At 43.8% G+C, this 16,429-nt stretch overlaps 1 protein-coding gene across 15 annotated transcripts in view; it reads left to right on the top strand.

Annotated features, from left to right (window-relative positions):
• CDC14A (cell division cycle 14A) overlaps window positions 244-16,429 on the top strand; it is a 168,720-nt gene continuing 152,534 nt past the window's right edge. For 9 of the 15 annotated variants that reach the window (XR_002343572.1, XM_021090133.1, XM_021090144.1 and 6 more), the window contains exons 1-2: window positions 635-772; window positions 1,565-1,655. Coding sequence is in view for 10 of the 15 variants with exons in the window: in XM_021090133.1 (XP_020945792.1) it covers window positions 724-772; window positions 1,565-1,655 (140 nt within the window). In the remaining 5 variants the exon portion in view is untranslated. Of the gene's footprint in view, window positions 773-1,564; window positions 1,656-16,429 lie in introns of those variants that run through there. The other 6 variants (XR_002343573.1, XM_021090137.1, XM_021090134.1 and 3 more) reach the window with 2 other exon arrangements.

The following is a 16,429-nucleotide window of genomic DNA, read 5'->3' as shown; positions in this document are numbered from 1 at the left end:
CCCGGCTCCTCTGGGCCCAGGGCCGCGTTTCCCGTACAGCAATTGGTGGACGGCAACAAAGCCTTAGCAACCGGCTCTTAGTGACCCGCGGGGCGCCTGGTAACTGGGGCGCGGAGCCAGCGCGGAGAAAGGAGCGGGGCTGTCCCTTTAAGGGATGGCCGCGGAGCCGTGAAAGTGGAGGGGATTGAGGGAGGGCGGGGAGGAAGGTCTGGGGGCGGACCCAGGGGGAGGAGGAGGAAGAGTTGCTGCTGAAAGGAGGTGGCGAAGGAGGAGCCGGAGCAGCTGCTGCCAGCCGGCGGGCACCAGAGTCCTGCCCGCTGCCGCAAGAGTAGCCACGGGCGCGATCGGGGCCAGACGTCTTCTCCTCCATGATCACTCTGGGAGCCGGGGGAAGACTTTGCCCGGCCGTGAGAGCTGGTCTGCGTTTCCCAGGCGCGGCGGCGGCGGAGCAGCGAAAGCAGCCGGGTCCGAATCCGAGTGGCCACAGCCCGGGGCGTGTGCGCCCCGCTTGGAGCGTGCTCGGGTTCCCCACGGAATGTCCCCGGGGCGCCCGGCGCGCTGACCCCCTAGCCGCCTCCGCCTTCGGCGCCTGCTCCCTCTCTCTGGCGGGCTCGTTGTTCAGGACTGCAAGCTTCCTAGCTCCCGAGCAGTGGGGAAGCCCCCGGGGGCGGGTGACCTCAGCTGGCCACGACCCAGCCCTCCACCGTGCATATCTCGCTTAAGATGGCAGCGGAGTCAGGGGAACTAATCGGGGCTTGCGAGTTCATGAAAGGTGAGAAGCAGCTGCCCCGCATCCTCCACCCCTCCCTCTCCCCCAACTCTTCACTTCTCGGCTCTCTGTCCCAACCACTGTCCCCAGCTTCTCCTGGGGCCCCCAGGGTACAGCAGTTGCCGCGCGCGCTCTTGTCCCCTCCCGGTTCTATCCTCTCCCCGAGGACCCTCAGCTTCCGGCTTCTCTGTCTTTCTTGCGTCCCTGGTTCCCTCTGCAGCACCCTCGGAAGGCCTCCCCCGCCCGGGAATGGGACAGCGCCGGCCTCTGCCGGGCTCCTGCGTGCAGCGGCTCGTGGGGATTCTGCTCCGGGGGATCCTTTCCGTTGCATTTATCCCCCTATTGCTGGGCTCAGTTTTCGGGACACCTCCAACCACACCTCCCTTGTCCCTCCTCCCTTCCTCTTCTTGAAGTCTCCGGAGCTGCAGAGGAGAGGCTCGCCTCTCTCTTCTCCTTCCGCAGCTGCCGAGGTCTGGAGATTTCTGAACCCAACTTGCACCTCCAGTTCTACGGGTACCCTCAGCTTCTACCTGCTCCCGTTGGCCTGAAACAAGAGGGATGTGGGAGCTCTGCCCCCCAAGTAGTCCCTCAGTCAGATCCTCTTCTCTCTCCTCTAACGTGTGTGCTCTGGGGTCTCTCGTTTTCTGGGAGAGATCAGGTTTCTGCAAGAATCCCACGTGTTAATGGGGTCTTTAAATAATGGCTAGCAGTTATTTTGATCCTGGTGTATTAGCACCCGCCCCCCAGCTTCCCTGCTTCTCATGTTTTGTCCTGTCTTTTAAACTTGTCTTTCAGATCGGTTATATTTTGCTACTTTAAGGAATAGACCAAAAAGTACAGTAAATACCCACTATTTCTCCATCGATGAGGAGCTGGTCTATGAAAAGTAAGTTTCTTCCTTTTTTTTCCTCAACCATTTAGCTTGTGGGCTCTTTGCCTTGGAAACACTATACACCTTCATGGCAGTTTCATTCACCTTCCCCCAGTGGTGCAGGTAACAATACCACATTTTTAGGCTCAGATGCTTGGGGAGAGGTGCACGGAAAATTAACATAATTTGAACCTGTCATCACCCTGTTCCTTTTAGACCTCTGTCTATGTTAATTCTTCCTACCACCACAACAGACTGCAAGTGTAGATTCCTAACGCTCCCCAGAGCAGGACCGGGAGACGCACCCTCTGTCCCTGCCAGATTGTGTCATTGGCTTGTGCAATCAGTCATGGAGTATTTATGGAGCACCTGCTGAGTATAGGGCAGTGTGTGTCTTACAGGTGCTTCAACTTTGCAGTTCACAAGGCTTCTGTTGTATCCCAGGATGTTTTTGTTCGTGCAGCTCATATTTGGAAAGTGGGGCGCACTTAGCTGGAGGTAGCTGTATCCAAGTCCCATCTATGAGTAGGATTTTACTTGTGGGCTAAATTATTCAGTTGTTTTATTTGAGTGCCCCAAGCTTCAGAGTATTATATTTTTTGCCTTTGAGGAAGTGGTATTAGGACTGCTAATTTACTTTCTTTGGTTTCTTTGCCTCTGTGGGATTAGGATTTGAGAGTGTAAGATACAAGTAGGGAACTGTTTTCTGTGAAAGACTGTTGAGCTACAGGAAAAAGATATCCTATAGTGTAGTAACCTTTGAACCACAGGGAAAAGACATTATGTAGTATAGTACAAATTTAATTAAAAGAGAGCTAAATCTCTATTCAATAAAAGCAACATGTAATAAGGAATAAGAAGGCTGAATTAACTTGTTTGTGTCCTCTTATTAAAAGAGCTGGTGTCTGAGTAGTCCAGTATATTCTAACAAACATTTAATTTTACTTTCTTGTTGTCTTAACGAAATGTGCAGTTAAATGAGCATTGCTAAATGAACGAGAGTCACTCTAGCAAGCTTTCTGGGACTTGTCCTCTTCAGAGGCTTTCTGGCAGTTCTGCCTGAGGATTTGTGGGTACCACCAGGCATTGGAAGAGTGAGAGTATTCTTGACCTTCAAGAGCATATCTTTTATTTGAGGGAAAACAGTCTTTAATTGTCCCTTCATCGTGGGGATTCTTGAAACTGATGTCTTCAGGACATTTCTCTTAGTGGTGCTGGGAATGTTTCTTGAATGGCTGAAGTGAAAGTGAGAATGAAAGAGCCCTTTGCTGCTGCTCTTGAAAGCCCAGAGTTGGTACAGCCAGGAGGTCTGAATCCCTGGTGTCAGATTACAGCTCTGCTCCTAGACTGAAGGGAGTACTCGCTGGCTGCTCCCTGACCTTGTGTACCTGGATGATGTCACTGCCACCGCCAGCAGTGTTTATGGAGTGTTCATTCTCTTGTTGGGAATGCGCATTGTTGTGGCTTTATTTTTCTGAGTGTTAAGGTTTGGGGACCTCTCGTGAGTCTGAGGGTAGGGACTGTGTAGACGCCATTATGTTCAATTCTTCAGAGACATGCCAGAGGTTAAGGTGTCATTGAACAAGTTCCAGGCATTGAGGTCTAAGTTGCTTCTCTTGGGATTGCTAGATCTAGGAGAAAATTACATTTAGTCAACTAAACACAGTGCTTAGTGATTTTTTGATTCTAATATTGATAGATGAGAAAAAACTTGGGTGTGGTTTTAATGTTAGTATTTTAGGATAGGGCTATAGGTCACATTCTTTTTGTATTGAGTCTTCTGCATTTCTTGTAAAGAAAGACTTGCCGGTGAGACCCATCCAGTTTACATTGGTTTTTTTTTTTTTTTTTTTTTTTTTTTTTTTTTGGTCTTTTTGCCTTTTCTAGGGCCGCTCCCGCGGCATATGGAGGTTCCCAGGCTAGGGGTTGAATCGGAGCTGTAGCCACAGGCCTACGCCAGAGCCACAGCAACGCTGGATCCGAGCCGCGTCTGCGACCTACACCACAGCTCACGGCAACGCCGGATCCTTAACCCACTGAGCAAGGGCAGGGACCGAACCCGCAACCTCATGGTTCCTAGTTGGATTCATTAACCACTGTGCCACGACGGGAACTCCTTGTTGAGCATTTAAATGCATGCCAGATGCTCTTCTAGGTGCTCCACAATGATCCATTTATTTTACTTTCACAACAGTTTTGAGGCAGCTACAGTTAGCACCCTTGGTGTGCAGATGATGAGAGCAAGGTACAGAGAGGTTAGATAACTTGCCCAAGGTCATAGAAATAAGAAGTAGCAGGTCTAGAATTTGAATCCAAGCCCTCTGGTTCTAGAAGACATAGATATATATATATCTTCTCTCAGACAATTAAAATGATAGTATCATTTAAGGTGGATTAGAGAGGAGGTAGAAGACCACTTAGAAAAACTCTGAAATGTTCGAGGGGAAGAAGTAAGTGCCTAGATTAGGGCTGGTGGCTCTGGTGGTGGAAAGAAGGGCTCTGAATCCATATGCTTTGGAGATAGATCAGGTGGATGGGTTGGTGGGTTGCTGGGGAAAAAGACGAGTCAAAGAAGTCTTTAAGACAGCCTGGTTCACAGTGAGCCTGCTGGGGCCATTGCCCAAAACAGGAAGTAGGGCAGAAGAACTGGCTTTAGTGGGAGATCAGGCGTTCCATTTCGGTCAGGCTGGATTTAAGGAATTTAAGGGATATGCACATCTGCCTTGGCCAGCACATCAGTTTCAAGTGCTTAGGTTTGGGAGTTTTCCCCCAAGAGATGATAGAGTTGTGAGAATGATGTGATTTCTGGGAGAGAAAGAGAAGATATCAGGGTTTGTATTTCATAGGCATGACCGGGATGAGAGGAGCAAGGGAAGGAGGTGGAAATAAACAGCCAAAGAGGTGGCCAAATGCTGAAGGAGAGAGAAGAAGGGGAGAGGGATGGACAGAGGTGGAGGAATCCATCTTGTCAGTTCCACTTCTTCTGGGACGTATTGAATGAGAGAGACTGGAATATCGTCCATGTCTCTAAGGAAAGGAGACTTGAGATACACAATCACACATACCTGTGTACTTAAGTGCTGAGTGTATAAATGAAATACTGCCTTTCCAGCTAAATTATCACCTTGGAATAATAGGTGATAATTATGAAATGTTAGGCTGTGGATCCTCTGGACACAGCTGTGTTTTGTCCAGATGTTTATTTCGTTATGGAGGAACAATAGCACGCCACCCTTGAAATGGCAACCTTCTGAGAAACTGGTGGAGAAAATTCAACAAAGTGGCCTTATGAGGTCACTCTTTTACAGAAATGAAAGTCTAAACTTTCTCCTTGATTTTTAAACAGAACATGTCATACTAATATAAAGGCCTGAGTAGTTTTGGCAAAAGGTGGTTGGTGCTAAAGCATACATTTGTCCTTGGGTTATGATTCACAGATCAGAATTAAAATCAGAGTATAGATTAACACACTTGTGGGAAAAAATAGCCCCATAAAAAGGGAGCCTTTCCAAGATTTGTCTGTATTTGATTAAGCTACAAATAACACACAATGCTCCAGAAAGGCTAGTTTTTTGGTTTTGGAATTGGGCCGCATAATCCAAATAGAGGCTTACTTTTTATAACTTGGCTCAAATTTTTTTGGCTCAAAAGTTAGCCACATCAAACATGTTAATTGTTATAAACTTGTGTGTCCTAATGGGGTTGGGTGTAGGATCGGATGTTAATGCACAAAAAGCCAGTTTGCTGTAAAGGAGAGGTAGAGGGTCTTCAGTTCAGCCTGGCCATTTTCATTTCTTCTCTCCTTGTGTTTGCAAAGGAAAGGTATTGAAAATGCAGGAGAGGACTCTTCACGGCCATACTCTGGGGACTGAATATTAAGCAGTTTCTGAAATGATTCAAAGGATTTCACCAAATGTTTTAGCATGGAAGAATGAGCAGCTGCTAATGAGCACTAATTAACTAACTGGAAGATTTAAATAATTTAAAACATTCAGTTTTCATTTAAGCTTTATTGGAGCAGCCTGATATTAATGCGGGGGGAGTTTTTGGATAAATAATTTATAGAAGAATGATTTCTTTTATGTAGCTACAATTAATATAGGTTTGAGTTGAAATGTGAGCCTACAATATCTTGGTGAGAAATAAGGAAAAAACTTTTTTGGCCTGGAAATATTTGTGTGAATGGAGTATTTAGGTTAGATAGACGTGAGGAGAAACCTTATTGTTTTTTCAATTTTTATTTTAAATTTACTGTGTAACAAGTAGGTTCATTTAATGGATAATTGACTGCCATCTGAGCACATGTACACATGCATGTGTGAGATCTTGTATACAGTTTAGGGCCATCCTTTGGTACCTCAGTTCTCATTATAAAATGCCATGATTATAGACTGAAGAGGAGATACAGTTGAATTCAGAGGCAAATTTCACCATGAGAATAAAGGTAAAACTATAACAAGAGCTAATATTTATAATCCTGTGATAGGCAGTGTTCTACATCTTTTATACACATTAATGCAATCTTGAAAACAAACTGGAGTTAGGTTCTGTTACTGCCACCACTTTATGGGTGAGGAAACTGAGGCCCAGGGAGGGTTAAGTAGAGCTTAAGGTCACTGAACTAGTAATTTGACCCAAAGTCCATGCTGTTCTGCTTCCAGCAAGTTCCTAGGTATCCTGAGCTTAAAGCTGGTGGGGGCGGGCAGAATAGTTTTGCCCCTCCCCAGCTCATGTGACCCTTTTAACTTGGGTGATGATGACTTTGGCAAGAAATGTGCTGTTGACAGTATGTGCACAAATTTATGTCCAAGCCATACCTGGGAATGTGTGGTAGTGATTAAAATATTTTCCCACATTTCCACTTTTGTGGGTATAATCATGTAATCTTGCTTTTTCTCCTTTCAGTGGACTGCTCACCACCCCTCCGCCCCCCCCCAAAAAAAAAGAGAGAAAGGAGATAAATTGAGTTAATTATCATTATATATCTAATAGGAAAGAAGAAAACAAAGGAAGCCAGTTTCTATGTCAGTGAAAACCATTTTTGTAGGCTATCTGGCGAAATGTTCTTGCTGCTTAACTGGTGTAACTTAAGATGTAACGACTTCTGCATAGAGTTCTCCTAAAAACTCGGAAAACTCTTTAGCTTTTAGAAGATGGTATGGTTTTCTCCTTTCTTCCCCTCTCTCCCTCCTTCCATCCTAACCTTGCAGAAGTAACCGGTATTGTTCAGGACCACTTTTTTCACTCTCTGTTTTGGACACACGAGTTTTCAGCTGTGCTTGTGTATGTACACCTGTGTATATGCCCAGGCATTCCACGCAGCGCACGTAATGAGGAAAGAGGCTTATCTCTCTACATTCATCCGTCGGTTCTTAATTCCATGACCCACGAGGCTGTCAGGACCTCAGGGTGTCCATTTATTAAATAGTTGCTGTTTTGACCTTTTAGGCATTCACATGGGTAGTCCGTCTCTGCTCTTCATAAGGACAGATTGTTGCTCAGTTCTTTCAGTTTGCTTGAGATGAGCCCGGTGAGAACACAAAGTTTCAAGGAGGTGCTGAAGACGGTTAAAACTGATGGGGCTGCTGGTAATCAGGCAGCCTGAGAGAGGCATCCGAATGGGCTGTAGGAGGGTCCATGGAGGAGCTGTCTGCCGTCCAAGTTCTTTGTCGTCCAAGTTACCGCAGGGCGGCTTCATTATTGTGTTTGAAGTAGATCCCAAAGACATCAGATGTTCTCATTTGAAAGTTCATAAACACATTCCAGAGCTAAAAGTAAACGACTTTTACTTAGCCATAGCTTAATACACCTTTGTGCTTAAAAAGAAAAAGAAAAAAAGACGCCTGACACATTTTTATGGGAAGTGGAAAAAGCCTCATTTAAAAGCCGGAAGTGGTTGGAAGTAGTTATAGAAGAAACCTAGCATTGAGGTTGGGTAGATTTTGGTATAGCGCACTGTGCAAATGCTTTGGGGAGACACAAACACACGAAGAAGTGGTAACAAACACCAGTGCAAGGCAATATATGACAAAAGCTGCTGATGTACATTTAGAAATCTGAGAGAGGAAGAGAGATTCCTGCCCAGGGTAATAAAGACTTCGTAGAGTGATGTTTGAACTCGCTTTTGAAGGGTGTGTAAGAGCAAAGAGTATGTTTTATGATCTCTGTAAGGACAAGTACAACCTGTGTTCGCTTACCACTGTGTCTGTGCCCCCAGCCCAGCGCCTGGCATAGGGATGGCATGTAAGACATTTTAGCTGAATGAATGAGAGAAGAAGGAAGGAAAGAAGGATTTCAGTGTTTAGGAAGAGCAGAAGTCTGTTAGGTGAGGAACACAATTTGAATCGCAGCAAGGGCACAGGCGAGGCTGCCCAGGCGTTTGGGGATGGGATTATGGAAAGCTGTTTGGATGTCCGTTCTGCTGGTTTATGATGACAGAGAGACCGAGCAGAGCTCTCTGCTTTAGCACAAGTACTCCCATGGCCGGGAGGCGGGCTCCTGTTAGGTCTGTTAGGCTGCGACAAGGACCATGGTTATAGCAACGGGGACAGAAGGGCCAAGAGGGGAAGAGGCTAGAAAGGGTGGCGTGACTGTGCTTGGGACTGATGAGATGGGTGAGTGGAGGAATGGAAGGTAAGTTCAGGGTTTCTGGCTTGGGTGACTGGGAGGAAGTGACCATAAAGTAGGCTACGTCTGTCAGTCAGAAGGAGGGCTGCCTGTTTGGTGCTTTGTTTTATTGGGGGGTGGGGAAGCGAAGTAAAAAGTGGGGGGTCTATAATGAAAGTAAAAAAGGAGTCTTTGTGATCTTTAAGCAGAAAGTAGACAATGCGTGTCCTGTATATTTAGGTATTTAATTGGTGAAAATCTGGGGAGGTGGGAGTGATGGCAGATCTCAAGTTCCTTGCTGGCTAATTTGAGTTGAGCTTAAGTGTGGCATTCATTGTTTCTTTAAAAAATTTTTAAGCTTTAGTTTCAATTTACATTAAAAAAAAATTGGTTTCCTTAATCAGCTGAATATTTCCAGGCCCCCCAAAGAATCAATGATGAACAAGAACCATCAAAGCATGTCATAGTCCCAATCCTCAGTAACTTGGAAATATCTGGTAAAGAATCTTTTTAGGGCCGCACCCGTGGCACATGGAGGTTCCCAGGCTAGGAGTCGAATCAGAGATGTAGCCGCTGGCCTACACCACAGCTCACAGCAATGTGGGATCCGAGCTGTGTCTTCGACCTACAGCACAGCTCATGGCAACATTGGATCCTTAACCCGCTGAGCGAAGCCAGAGATCGAACCTGCGTCCTCATAGATACTAGTCAGATTCGTTTCCACTGAGCCACCATGGGAACTCCAAATCACAATTATTTGTGATTGACAGTGAATTCCTTAATGGAAAATCATTTGTGTGAACTAGTTTTTGAATGAAGTGTTTCATGTATTAATTTAATATTTTGGGCTTAAAGATGTTCATGTCCTAATTGATGGATTGAAGACTTTGCTAGTTTGGACTTGTTCTTTTGTTATAAAATTTAATTTTCTTTTAAGAACCAGAAAAGATGATTTATTTCAAATTCGCTCTCCTTGATGTGTGTATGCTAGTCATGCATCTCCCGGTTTTGTCTGGGAATGTGGCATTTCAGTGAGGCAGCTTGTACAAAGAGTTGGAAAATCATGTCTTAAAATATCAAAGCAGTTTTGGAATTTATGGAAAGTTTTCTCAAATGAATCCACATTTCTCCCTTCTTAAAGAATTTACCAATTATGATTTATTTGCTTTTTTGGGTAACACTCAGATTCTATTATTATGATTCCATTGATTGTACAGTTTCACTGTAATTCAAGAATAGTTTTAGAAACTCCTAAGGAATAAAGGGCTCTCTGCTTATATGCAGATGGTGCCTGTTTGCGAAACATCTTTCATCTTTTAGTGGTTTTCATTCAGGTTTTCTTGATGACTAACTACTGCGAGTACTTTCTAGGTGCTCCTTGCTGTTGGATTAGCTGTTGACATTGCTATCAGTGCACCAGCTACTAATAGCTGCCTCCTGCCTGTAATAGGTCTGATGAGTCTACTATACTATGAACATAGAAACCAGATATCACATTTTATTAGCCTTTGGTACAAAATAAGACTAAAGTCAGAATGAGACTGAGATGTCTTATAAACAACTCTAAAGGGCATGGGTTTGTGGCAGACTTTAGAAGAAACAATATGACTTCGTTTTTTTGGTTTACTTGTGATTCTCACTTATGTTCCAGATGGAGATTTTCTGAACTGGGGATCCTTGTATAAAGGATTTCTTATTCTATATGTTCCTCTTCCTTCTAACAGAGTGTGGAATTCATATGGCATTTATATTAGTCCTGGTAATCAAATTAGTGATGATCTGCAGCTGAATTAATCTGAAATGCTAGAAACTTTTTATTTTTCCCTAAACGTGAGTTAAAGAAAAAGAGTTAAAAAGGTCTCTTCTGGGAAGTTGTGAAGGTGGGCTTGTAAAATAGTGCCTTTCCTGTTCTGCTAGGCCCTTTCACTGGTGTCAGATGTCGTGCTTTATTCCATATGCCCTAAAGCAGATCGCCTACAGCTCTAGAAAACCCAAAAGGATAGGTTTAGGATGATATTTTCTTGGCCACACCATGGTATGCAGAAGTTCCTGGGCCAGGAATTGAACCTGAGCCATAGCTCTAATCAGAGCCACAGCAGTGACAAGGCTGGATCCTTAACCTGCTGGGCCACCAGGGAACTCCTAGGATGACTTTAACATTGTAAAACTCTCAGATACAATTGAAGGGGCTCTAAGCAACAAGAAGTTGGAGTGATGCATAATTGGGATGAGTCTTTTTAGATTGGGGGTTACTTCTGGGACAGGTCACATTTGGAGCAATCAAGTCCTGAAGATGCAGGCTGTGGGGAGTCTGTGGGGATGGTGCTCCCAGCCTCTCCCTGCATTGGAGAGGTGGGCCGTCTCCCCATTCTCCACCTCTTACTGTCCTTTCCTAGGCTGTTTTTGTCAGTTTTGTCTATTTAGTCCAATTTTGTACCCAAAGCTAGTAAAACCTGATATCTGATCTCTCTCCCCACATTTAACCTGGTGTATAGTTTAGAAGGATTAAATGGAAGAAGGTAGTATTTTTGCAAATGAACCAACCTCATCTCAATCTTTCATTCATTTACTTTGTCACATCTGTGCCAGGTGCTAGGGATGTGTTATGAACCCATTTAACCCAACCCTGTTCTCATGGGGTTTGCAGTCCAGTGGGCCTTAGGAAAGCTAGTAAGCAAATATTCAGACGTAAGACTACTTGTAAGTTCTCTGAAGGAAAGACCTCTGGTTCTTTGGAAGCATATTTCTAGGGAACCTGGCCTGTAGGGTGGAGATGTGTGTGTGTGTGTGTGTGTGTGTGTGTGGTGGGGGAGAAGAGGGGTGAGGATGGAGGTGGGGGTGGGAAGGGTAAGGGCCGAGTTCTCTGAGGAAGTGTGACTGCAGCTGAGACCCAAGGTTAAGAGGGTGTTGATTAGGCCAGGGAGGGTCATGTGCCAAAGGCCCGAGGCAGGAATTAAAAGAAATAGCTTACTAGTACTAAAATGGGGGAAATGGCACAAAATAAGGCCCCAAAGAGAGAGAGGTAGGGGCCGTACCACCCTGGGTCTCACAGACATGTTTGAGGGTTTTGGTTTTAATTCCAGAAGCTTAGAGAAGTAATGTGATCATTGCCAGGCTTTGCGGTAATTGTGTTCCTTTCTGGGCCTCACTTGCTTTATGACACGTGAGGAGGGTTAGTCTTCTGTGTTCAGGGAATCGGTCACCATTCTGTTTTCTTTTTTTTTTTTTTTTTTTTTGTCTTTTTGCTATTTCTTTGGGTTGCTTCTGCGGCATATGGAGGTTCCCAGGCTAGGGGTCAATCGGAGCTGTAGCCGCCGGCCTACGCCAGAGCCACAGCAACGCTGGATCCCAGCCGCGTCTGCAACCTACACCACAGCTCACGGCAACGCCGGATCGTTAACCCACTGAGCAAGGGCAGGGACTGAACCCACAACCTCATGGTTCCTAGTTGGATTCATTAACCACTGCGCCACGCTGGGAACTCCACCATTCTGTTTTCTATTACAGTCATGTGTGTACTGTCTGCAGAGCCCTCTTGCCTTCAATACCTTCCGTTAAATAAAGGAGGTGATTTCTGTGGGAGTGAATTTTATTTTATTTTAATTAATTAATTTTTTTAAAGCAAGAAATAGATTTATTAAGATAAGATGCTTGTGAGAGGCACAAGCGGCCAGGCACAGAAGCTCTGCCCCTGTGGGAGTGAATTTTAATCTGCCATGCATTTCTGAAGCAGCCTTCTTTTGTTTTCATTAATCTAGGACTCAAAGGAGTGTTTCATTAATTAACTTACTGCAAAGAGGGAGGTCACAGGATTATAGACCCAGATGCTAAAGCTTCCTTGACGTCATCTAGTTTGTCCTTTGGCTTTAAGGCAGAGTGGCAACACTAACCCATTTTACAGAAGCAGCAGCTGAAGCCTTAGGTGGCCCTGCTGTTTGCTCCAGGTTAGTGGTAAGTGGAGAAGGGTTCCTCAGATTCCCAGTGTCGTGTATCTGGACTTTCCTCGAAACCTAGGTCATGTACCAAAGGTGCAAGAGTGAGAGTCGATGCTGAGGTTCCCTCTTTCCTTTGTGAGCTCAACAAATGTCACACTTTTTGCAGGTAGTAGTAGGGATGTTAAGGTTCCTGCTTTATGAAGCTGCTTTCTGGCCTGTGGGTTTGTTCTTCAGCCATGTAGAAAGCATAGTGAGTATGCATATATAACTTCTATATTATATAATGGGCTGTGCTATATAATAGCTATTATATATAATGGCTAGGAATGTGACATGATACACTATACTGTACTATATATACTACACGACACCATACTGTTCTATGCTATACTATACTGTACTATACTACACGACACTATACTGTATACTATACTGTACTATACTACACTATTCTACACTGTCCTATGCTATACTGTGTTACACTACATTACACTATTCTACACTGTACTATACTATACTGTACTATTCTATACTACACTATACTACACTTTTCTATGCTATACTATACTGTACTATACTACATGACACTATACTGTATACTATACTGTACTATATACTACACTATTCTACACTGTCCTATGCTATACTGTGTTACACTACATTACACTATTCTACACTGTCTATACTACACTGTACTATTCTACACTACACTATACTACACTTTTCTATGCTATGCTATACTGTACTATACTACACTTTTCTACACCATACTATACTGTATTAAACTACACTACACTATACTAGCTGGAAAGAACTTTAGAAGCCATGTAATTCAGCAGTTTCATTTGGAAGATGAGGATGTGGAGTCCCAGAGAGGCTAAGACATTAATCCAGGGACATTGAGTGACCAAGGTGGGACTTAAACGACTTTGCTTCCTAGTGGTCTTTATTTTTCATCAGACTCTAGGTGACTGATACAGAGCTGGGAAGCTCCTAAGATGCGAAGCCTCTCTTCCCTAGGAAGTTGCTGTTAATGTGTCTGTGGTTTGTTATGCTTGAGCAAAAACTCAGACTCATACTTTGATCTTAGATTAGCGTTTGCTGAGCATTTGAGGCCTTTTTGACAGGTGATCATTATGAATTTCAGCCATGACAGGATCTTTATCAGCAAACTGGAGGGGTGCTGATAATACCCTAGTAATAGGGAAAATATTATGTAGAGTGTATAGCTCAGAGGTTTGTGCTGATTTATCTCACCAAAATTTTGCACATATGCACACGCGTACATGTGCGCACACACACGCAGTCTCACTGAGTTTTGGAAAATAGTGCTATTTTAGCATTTATCACATGGTGATTATGCTTGCTTGTCTTCTCATTGGGTGGTGAGTCCCCTGTGGGTAGGACTCATGGTTAGCTGGCTTTCAGTAACATTTGAGTGAATGAATGAATGAATGAATGAAGAGGCGAAACATGTCAGCAGTGCTGGTAAAAAAATTGATTGATAAGCTGGCACGACTTATAATGATCTTATAGAATTTTTTCATCCTATTTTTTGGTAACATCATCACTCTCTGATTAGTACTCTAACTTGTAGTGCTTTGCTGAGAGTAGGTGGTCATATATCTTGTTAAGTGAGTATTGCTGCGAATATAGTTTATCTTTTTGCTGAGGAGTTGAGCATTTCCAGATGAAACTTCTGATATGGAGAATAAGGTACAACAGTGCTTTAAACAGTGGGAATGGACTCACTTACTTTAGACTTCGCTGGAAAACCAAACACAAAATAATGATGTATCATAAATCTCATAATGCTTGTGAGAAGAGCTATGCATGTTGGGTATAACAGAAAGGTTTCTAGACCCAACTTCTATTTCCCTTCCCATCGTAGGGAGTGGGCGACCCCAGTAGACATATTCTCTGCTCCCTGGGCTCCCATTTCTTGGTCCTCCCCAGAAGAGGCTCAGCCTCTTCTCCCTACTTGCAGGACTCCAGTTCTTGTAATTTCTTTCCTATCAAAACAGGGAAGAATTTGATTTCAGCTATGTATACTTACTGAATAAAAAGAGGTTGACTGCTTTTCACTTGATAATTCGTGAGTTTCAGTCGTTATTGACCCGTAATTTGCCAACCTTACAAGGGGAAATTTATATACAGATAAGGGAGATTTATTCATTTGTTCATTTGTGCACTCATTTTAATAATAATAAAATAATATATCCACGTTTCCCTTGTCCCAATAAGACCAGATTCTCCCTTCCTGCCTGACCCTAGAAAATGGGGTTGCGGGGGCTTGCTTGGCTGTGGCTCTGGAGGCCTCTTCCTGGGACTTGCCCAAATGCAGAAGACACGACCATGTGTCATCAACCTCAGGCTTAGGAGCCCTCAGCCTTCAGGTTTCTTTCTTGTGTCTACAGGGCTTATCTCTGCCATTTCCCCCCCCCTGCCTTTTCACTGTCCCCAGGTTGATGACCTTTCATTTCTCCTCTTCTACCCGGAGTCCAATTCTTTCATTCTCCTAGCTACCCAAGCACATATTTTATACATTTTATCATATTTGACTTATTTCAATTGTTATCAATTGATTTTTGTATTTTAACATTTCTCTCCAGCTAATAGTCTGGCTTATAAATGTGTTTTCATTTTCCTCACCTCTAGTGAGGGAAGAAGCACATTGTTGGAAGATATCTTCTTTGTTTGTGGCATTTATTATGCCTAAGTCAGTGATAACCTAGCGTGGTGTGAGAACTACGACCCTTATTTTCAATGCTCTTAACACTTTCAGAAATGTATTTAGCTTGTTAGAAAACTATATATATATGCATCTATATGTATATATAAACTATACTATTAAAATACATGTATACTCTTAGAACTGTAAGCATTGTAATGAAATGTATAAATCTATAAAATGACCTTAAGGTAGAGTTTATTGGCTTTATATTTGTCTGTGACAATTCTGACCTTTGAAGACTTACACGAAATTGCTCTCAGCTGTACAGAATTTTTGACTGACTTTCTTAGTGTGACGTGAAAGCCATCCCTCCCTTTTGTAGGATATAAAACCTGGTCCACTGAGCTTCACCATATTATGTGGGTTAAGATTGCTTGTTTTTCTTCTACTCTTAACCTGGGGCTGTGGCCAAGACGGAAGTATGCCTTTTTCACTGTAGCCATGCGATGCTCTCATAGCAACTCGCAGCTTGTCTCTTTGAGGGGCAGTAAAGGGGAGTGAGGAGTATATCCGCTTCTATTTTTCCATCCTCTCTCTTCTGGGTCCCAAACTGGCTTTTTGGAAATATGATCCCCTTGAACGAAAGGGGACAGGAGTTACCAAGGCCCAGTCTCACTGCTGGGAAATATGTGGGCCCCCGAAAGGGGAGGACATTGTTGTTAGTTGGTACCTGCCTCATGATACTTGATTATTTCCCTAGTTAATTCAAATAATTTCTCTATTTATATTGTTTAATAGTTATTTTTGTTTTTACTTCATTTTAAAAATCTTGGTCAGTGTTGTCAACAAAGAACATTTTCTGGAGTGATGGAAATGTCCCTTATCTGCACTGTCCAATTTGGTAGCCACATGTGGCTTTTGAACTCTTGCAATGGGCTAATATTATGGGAGAACTGAATTTTTAATTTATTTAACCTCAATTAATTTAAATTTAAATAGCCACATGTGGCTGGTGGCTGCCCTGTTGGAGAGTGCAGCAAAAGGGGAAAAGGAAGGCACTGCAAGCAAGGAGACCAGTGTGAGCAGAGGCTTGGATAAGAGCATGCGGGGAGTGTTTGGGGATGGGAAATGGACATGCTTGTTGGAATGAAGATTCCACATGGGACCTGTTAGGAGAGAAGGCCTGCCTGGAAGCTAAGGGTGCGATGGCTAGGGCTTGGATTTCTGAGCCAAGGAATTATTCAAAGGGAGTAAAGAGCCTAACATACAGTGGGAGGATATGTGAGAAGTGAGAATGAAGATATCTAGAGTGGAATACAGGATAGCAAAAGAGACAAAAAGCACAAGAATGAGATGAGATTCCATGGCTCAGGGTTAAGAATCCAGCTAGTATCCATGAGGATGAGGGTTTGATCCCTGGCCTTGCTGTGAACTGCAGCTCAGGTTGCAGAAGTGGCTCAGATCCGGTGTTGCTATGGTTGTGGCATAGGCCTACAGCTGCAGTTCTGATTAGACCTGTGACCTGGAAACTTCCATGTGACTTGGGTGCGGCCCTAAAACAAACAAACAACAAA

Source organism: Sus scrofa, chromosome 4 (assembly GCF_000003025.6).
Source record: "Sus scrofa isolate TJ Tabasco breed Duroc chromosome 4, Sscrofa11.1, whole genome shotgun sequence".
Taxonomy (NCBI): Eukaryota; Metazoa; Chordata; class Mammalia; order Artiodactyla; family Suidae; genus Sus; species Sus scrofa.
This window is presented reverse-complemented; position numbering and strand designations above follow the sequence as displayed.